This window comes from Prosopis cineraria, unplaced genomic scaffold (assembly GCF_029017545.1).
Source record: "Prosopis cineraria cultivar Desert tree isolate PC_DT_omini unplaced genomic scaffold, ASM2901754v1 PC1343, whole genome shotgun sequence".
NCBI lineage: Eukaryota > Viridiplantae > Streptophyta > Magnoliopsida > Fabales > Fabaceae > Prosopis > Prosopis cineraria.
Window position 1 is genome coordinate 13,688 of NW_026556668.1, and position 7,296 is coordinate 20,983.

Sequence of the window (7,296 nt, forward strand, 5' to 3'; positions counted from 1 at the left end):
ATTAGTTACGATGGAGAACGGGCTCGTTACGAAGTTTTGGCTATAATTATTACTCTCCCTCCACTTATTTCATAAGATTTTTTTTAAAATTAGGAATATAAAAAATTAATTAAATATATTTTGAAATCTTAAATTCTAAAAAAATCATTTTGAAAATACCCTTTATTTAACAAGAAAGAGGGAGAACAAATGCTTAACAATTGAAATAATAAAGAGTAAAGTTAAACTATTCTTTTAATCATTTAACTTTATACAAAGTTTTATTTTAATTTTTTAATTTTATAAAATGTCTTTTTGACCCTTCATTAGTTTTATCAACAAAAAATTCATATACCAAACTTTTAGATATCAATAAAATATTATCAAATATTGGCATATTAAATTTAATTATTTAAAATAATCATAATTAGCATTAAAAAATAATTATTTAAAACTAACAGTGTCAACATTAAATAACAGAAAAGATAATTTATTAAATTAAAAAATTAAAATGAAATATTATATAGAGTTAGATAACTAAAAGTATACTTTAACCTATCTAAAGAGTAATTTTGAAATGATCATTATTTTTGTCAAGGTATTTTTTACTGGCCAACATTAATTTATTTTTGAAAATATATAAAATGAAGCGGAGGAAATGATATTATTCTTATTGTTGTTGTTGTTATGCCGTCTGGTTATCACTGACTTGAGTGAACTCGATTTACTACGTGAAGTTGTTGGGCGGGTAGACGAATCGGCGGTGAAAATATTTAGTCAAGGGAAATATGGAAAACTTAAAATAAGTTCCATATCTTCCACGGGACAGTGAGTCATGTGGTTGCTCCGGCTGGGGTAATACAGATTACAGAACCAAGTTTTATCAGACTAAAATACAAAGTCCTGCTTTGGTTTCACAATTCCCGTGGGCGATCCACTAAACTGCGACCCATGAAAAGATGAAAAGGAGGGTTGCAGTTGTTCCTTTTCCCTTTTAGTTCGGCTTTGGCGATAATTCCAGGTCACTCCTCAGTTGGAAACTAAAATTCGCATGTTTCTCACACGTGTGTATCCATGTGTTCAGCATGGTCGGTGCAATGACAACCGTCATGGTTATAAAGTTAAAAGACATTCACAACGATTGGTTATTCTAGCCGCGACGCTACCTTTCCCAAAAGAAATTTTGGTTTGAACCTGACATCAACAGTATGTATGTACGAATACGTGTGTCTCTTTTTTTTTTAATAGAAAAGGATTAGGTTATAAGTAAAATTTTTTTATAAAATTATGACATTTTTCAATTTTTCATGTTTATAAAACATTTTGATATTTTCTATAAGTAATTAATATGTTTTAATATTGGCACTGATGAGTGTTTATGTTGAATTAGTCAAGGTCGTTAGTGTTGATCACCTAGTAAATCAGTGACCCTAAAATTTATATAAATGGCATCATATTGTATTGAATGTTACTCCCTCATTATTTTACTCCATAGTTTGAAGCTGGTTCAACACCCTTCAAGAAAAGAATATATGCTTTCTCTAATCCTTATATTGTAAGGCATGTTTAGCTACCCATTGAAACTAATGAGAAATAGTTAAATCATTAATTTTATCTCAAAGTATAATAGACTTTTAGTTTTACTCTTATTTAAATAATATTTTTAAAATTTACATTACAATATCATTATCTCTCATGGTTAGTCAATTTAAATACGAGCACAGTTGAAAAAACATTATTCATACAATATCAATTGTCTTATATTAAAGATAAAAAAATTTAAAAGATGTTCTATAATAAGAATCACAGAAGCATTGTTTTCTTTGCTAATCACCCTAAAAGGAATTGAACTCAAGCACACATACACCAAACCTCAAATCGAAACACAAAGAGATTGGCGTAATGAGAGAGAGAGAATTGATGTCCCAAAAATCGTGTGTATTTATGGAAGTCAAAATATTTTGGGAGAAAAACCTCAATAGATATATTCCTATATTCTATTTGCTATTGATGCCGAAAAAATGGAGAACAATTCGAGGGAGATAGAGAACAAAAATTGAAAGGAATGGTCACTTAATTGGTCATTCAGTTTGTTTGGGTTGGGAGATGAGATATGAGTTTGAGGTAGTGGCAACTCTAGTGATATTGATTTGGTGAGCTTAGAGAGATCATCTTTAAAGATCTAGCTCTGATTCAGGTCTAAAGAGGATGCTCGAATATGTAAGGTGAAACTTACATCATATTGTAGTCACTCCCTCAATTCCTAAACCACACAGCCATGGTTACCCTCGCCTACCGCTCTATCTTCTCTTCTTGGGCTATTGCTATTGACGAGTTCACTTCCTTTGGCTATCATCTAGCTCACGGCCTCTCTCACCTAGAAGTTGTCATCCCTTGGAAATATAATTTGGACGAAGAAGACCAAAAACAAAGCTTGTTTGCCACCTGGCAAAGCCAGGTGTTGTGCCATCACATTCAATTTTAGTCAAATGTTGGCAAAGGGTAACATTGATATACTTTTTAGATTTTTAGGAGCACATTGCTTCTTTTAAAAGGTATAGGTGTTAAGTACTTGTTTGAAAAAAGTTTTCAAACATTTTTGCCTTAATCCCATCTTAATCGACATGACATCAGGCATGAGAGCCTAGTTCAAAGAAAAAATTAGAATTACAATTCTTATCACTCTCGTGTTAGGAAATTTTTCTTGTAGCTTCGCATGGTGTCTTGAAACCATCACTACATGGCAAGCAAAAATAGCATCATGAACACTATTTAGTAACATGCTGATACAATTTAAAAGGAACTCATGTTAATTTGGCTAAGAAAGATATATCATTTATTGAAAGAGTGCCTCGTATATTTGTTCAGGGCACACAAGATTAGTTTGCACATAGTTAGGGTGAATCTTCTACTGTCCAATGTTTCCCCCAATCAGACAAGGGGAAGCATTCCTTAACGTGGCATTTCCATATTGGAAGCCTAATCCAAACAGTTTCAAAGAGTTGTTCCAGTTAATCCTTTCGTTGAGAAAGCCTGCACGTGGTTATGTCAAATAGACTACTTAGTAAGGGTGTTCAAAACCGATCCAAACCGAAAGGACCGATCCAAATCAATCCAAACCGACAAAAACCGATCAAAACTGAACAACAATCAAGTCTGCTTTAGTTTTTATGATATAAAAACTGATTGGTTCGATTCAAATTTGGTTTTGGTACTAGAAACCGAACCAAACCGAACCAAACTTGATTAAAAAAATTCTATTTATTTATTTATAAAATATATAACCATTTATCTACAAGAAGCATTTTGTTTTAAATTTTTTATAGTAATAAATAAACATTTTTAAAATACTTGAATGAAAATGCATAATATTAAGTAATTATAATAATCATACTATGATCATCATTTAATTATTTACAACCTAAAAGCCTCAGCATTCAATTTATCTACAAGAAACATTTTGTTTTGAATTTTGTATAATAAGTTTTTCATTATTTATTAAAATATAGATACATAGATAAACATTTTCAAAGGATTTTAATGAAAATACATAATATTAAATAATTTTAATCTTAAAAACTTATATCAATTTTTATGATTAATTATTGTTATCATATTAAAATTTTATTATATTTTTATACCTCTATTTATGAAAAAAAGGAGTCAAAAAGAATTAAATTTAATTTTAGTATATAGCAACATTATGAAGATGGAGAAAAGAAAAAAAAATTAAACAAGTGTATTAAAACTTGATCAAGACCTTAACCAAACCGAACCAAATCAAAAATAAAACCGAACCAAATCAAATTTTATAAAAACCGATCAGGTCTCAATTATTAGTAAACCGAATGATTCGGTTCGGTTTAGTTTTTGCCCAAAACCAAATTAAACCGAACCTATGAACACCCCTACTACTTAGTACTGTGCACTGAGGGTGAAAAGTTCTATAGCTGATTCCTGGTTTCACCCAAGCACAAAAATTCAATGAATTTGCGTGCAATGTGACGTGAACATTCAATACATATCGTTCGGGTTGATGGGGTCAAGATAGTTTCAAATGCTGGCAAACAATTCCACAAGATTAAAACATTAACACAAATCTCTCCTTAAGGATCCGAATCTACCATAATAAGTTTTAGAGAATGGACATGTGTGCCAGCTCCATTTATTTCTCGCTCCAGGTGGAGCACAATAGAGGGCCTCGTGGTGATTGTGGGGGAGGGAATGAAGCTATTTGTGTTGAGTTTGGGGCGGGCACGAAAGACATGCAAAGAATGTAAGCATCATAAGCCATCACTTAGGCCTTGTTGTTATCCAAGTATGACATGCAAGGTTTGGAATAAAAAAAATCAAGGATAGCGTGCCATTTTTTAGCTGGATGAGCAATATTCGAACCACATTGCTTGTTTGCTACGCAGTACCTTGTCATCTGTTGAATTGATTAATGCAGGTTTTGTATTTTATGTTGAACAACAAATACCAGACGTGCTAGAGACACTAAGTCTCAATTCATAATAAAAGGGTCTCGAGTTTCCTTACCATAATTTACTCGAATATAAAAATATACAAGGCTTTGATAGAACAAGTGTTCGATTATTATTGAAATTTGAAAAGATTATAGACCTAAAATTAAAAACTAAAAATAGCTAACAAATGTAAAATTGTGAGTTTTTGGTTGAGTGTTGACTAATTTCTTTTACATTTTCTTCTTCTATTTATAGTGTCAAAGTAGCAATAGTTTCTTCCTTGAAACCTAGCACGTTTTGTCGAAGAATTAGGGATCTCGTGAAACTCATGGCATAGTCTTTATTCCATACTTTTCATTTTGGTAATCAGCCCATTTCATCGAGATACTTGGGCATAGATTTTGACATTACTTAAGATTATGTTTTCATGCCAACGGTCCAATATTTGTAACTGAATAGATTTTGACATGTTTACTTATTGTGGCCTTTATTGAGTCTCAGAGTCGGCCTTTTTTGTTTATACTGGGCCTGACGATTCAATTACTCAGCCCAACCAGCCATGTGACCTATTTAAGCGACGTTTTATATTTAACCCAAACATGTGGTTAATGTTCTTTCCCCTTTAATATTTTAGCAATTCAAAATTAATGCAATTTTCATATTTATTTGTAGCTACGTTATGCCATTAGATAAAGATGAACATAAAAAGAGTGCATGATTTCTAATGATTTAATTGATTTCTTGAAATAAAAAGTTAGTTAAAGATAATTTATAATTTTAAATAAAGGTAGCATGCATTTAAAACAGAGTGCAAATGGTATTAATCACATTCATCTCCCTTCCAGCGTTAACGTATTTTCCCGTATTCAGAATTTTATTTAGTTCGGATTCCGATCCTTTCTTGTTCATTGTTTCATTCGAGGTGGAGTGCATAGAGCAAGAAATCGGCAGCTCATAGACTGCAGGTCATAATTCTAAATTCTCCGTTGATGGACCTACTTATTTTTAGTAATTTTCACGAGTGGGAAATGAATCCATTTTATTAGTATAAAAATGATCGATATGTAATCACTGTTCTTTATTTTTTTTCTGGCTATCATTGATGTTTAAATTTTACAAATTGTATGGTTATTGGATATAACAATGAATTATTCAGAATTAAATATGCTCAAAATTGACATATTCAACACTTCTCAAATTAATTTCAAGAATGTTCGACAAAAAATGATTTTAAAAGTAATAATTATATACTTATATTGTCTACGCATCCTAATAAAATACTCCTATTATATTATAATCTTAAAAAATCTGAAAAGATTATTTGCTTTTTTTCCTATAAAAAAACAATTTTGGGGAATTAAAAAGAGCACGGTTTCAAGCAAACATGACGCTGGCTTTCATTTCACGTTTATTTATAATGTAAAATCAACAGATACGCTTCTCCCGAATGATTAAGGCCCACATGCCTCTCAATTCAACCACAAATAAGATTAAAGTGGGTGGGCCTGTAATGGTAAGTAGCTCTCGGAAAGCTTTCACAAAAGGATGATTCTATTTAGCTTTTTACAAATAGGAAAGCCAAATTACATGACTTATTCAATTCAATCTTTCATTCAAGACGATAAGATAAAAGCCAATTTCATCTTAAATTTCCTAAATTTTTAGTACATGTGATCAAGCGTCGCACAATGGGTATCAGATTAAAACGATGGACGGCCTCTCTCAAATCTCTTCTTTGAACCATGCGGTCCAACTCGGCAACTAACGGCTCAGATTAAATCTTGTGCAGCTTCTCAGCGATGACGACAGGATTCGCTCGACTTATTTCCTCTCGGCCCACCACCTTGAAATCGAAGCTACACCCGTGCTTCTCTGCATACCTGTGGACGCCACAAAACGTGATCCCGCACTTGCACTTGAACCCGGTCAACCCGACCCTTTTGCGACACGTCGCGCATCGGTTTGGTTGTGCCACCGTGCCAACTTCTACGGCGGCTGCCGGCGCCGAGATCAACGCGTCCACCGCAACATCCGGCGCTTTCGATGCCTGCGCAGGAGGGAGGGCATCCGTGGCCAGCGAAGGCGCAGGGGCGGATGACGATGAGAGAGCGGTTTCGATGGTTGCTTTCGTAGAGGCTTGCTGCTGTTCCTTGAGACAGAAATCTCTGTAGCATTTGGAACAGAGATTCATGGTGGCCGGACTTCCGAAAAAGCCACAGTTGTTAGCGCAAAGCCGGTGGCCTTCGGGTGTTTGGCATCGGTGCTCTTCCGCCATACTGTTTCACGCGCGTGTCCGGATATGAGATTGCGGGCTTATCTTCTTACAATCAGAAAGAAACAAGAGTTTTGCTTGAAATTCTGCGATTCAGAATCCACCAAGCTTTGACCTGCCGAAATTTTTAGGGGAAAAGGAAACGTGAGGATGGAAACTGAAAAAATCTGTTTGGATTCGTAGAAAATTAAGGAATAATTGGAAAACAAAATCTTTTCACAGCAATTGAAGGTTGTTACCAATCTCTGTGCAGAAAGGGTGAAAGAAAACAGATTGAAAACGGTTTACGTTTCGCGGTCTATCGACGATTCAGCGGAAACCAAACAAAAAGAGTCTAAAATAGGCGAGAGATGCTTAATTAAACAAGGAGGAGGAACAGATAAAGAAACAAAATTGGAGAAGAAAGGAAAGAAAATAGTACCTGATTGATACGGAGGAATAGGGAGATGGCAGAGCAGAGAGTGTAGTTGAGGGGTGAGATGCAAGATGAGGAGGGAGGAGCGGGAGGAGATAAGAACCCCAAGAAATGAGAAGATATTGAATCTTAACGAGGAAGATTATGAAGGGTCAGACGCCAGA

At 34.0% G+C, this 7,296-nt stretch overlaps 1 protein-coding gene across 1 annotated transcript; it reads right to left on the minus strand.

Moving 5' to 3' along the window:
• Positions 1-5,978: 5,978 nt before the first annotated feature.
• On the minus strand, positions 5,979-7,296 carry LOC129299901 (zinc finger A20 and AN1 domain-containing stress-associated protein 4-like). Its single transcript, XM_054938377.1, has 2 exons — positions 7,139-7,296; positions 5,979-6,832 (listed from the first exon to the last, which is right to left on the minus strand). Exon 2 carries the CDS (start codon positions 6,718-6,720, stop codon positions 6,220-6,222), a length of 501 nt encoding a protein of 166 aa, XP_054794352.1. The 5' UTR covers positions 6,721-6,832; positions 7,139-7,296; the 3' UTR covers positions 5,979-6,219.

Bases quoted from the DNA above. Each gene is read 5' to 3' on its own strand.
- LOC129299901 (XM_054938377.1), bottom strand. From the start codon at position 6,720: ATGGCGGAAGAGCACCGATGCCAAACACCCGAAGGCCACCGGCTTTGC.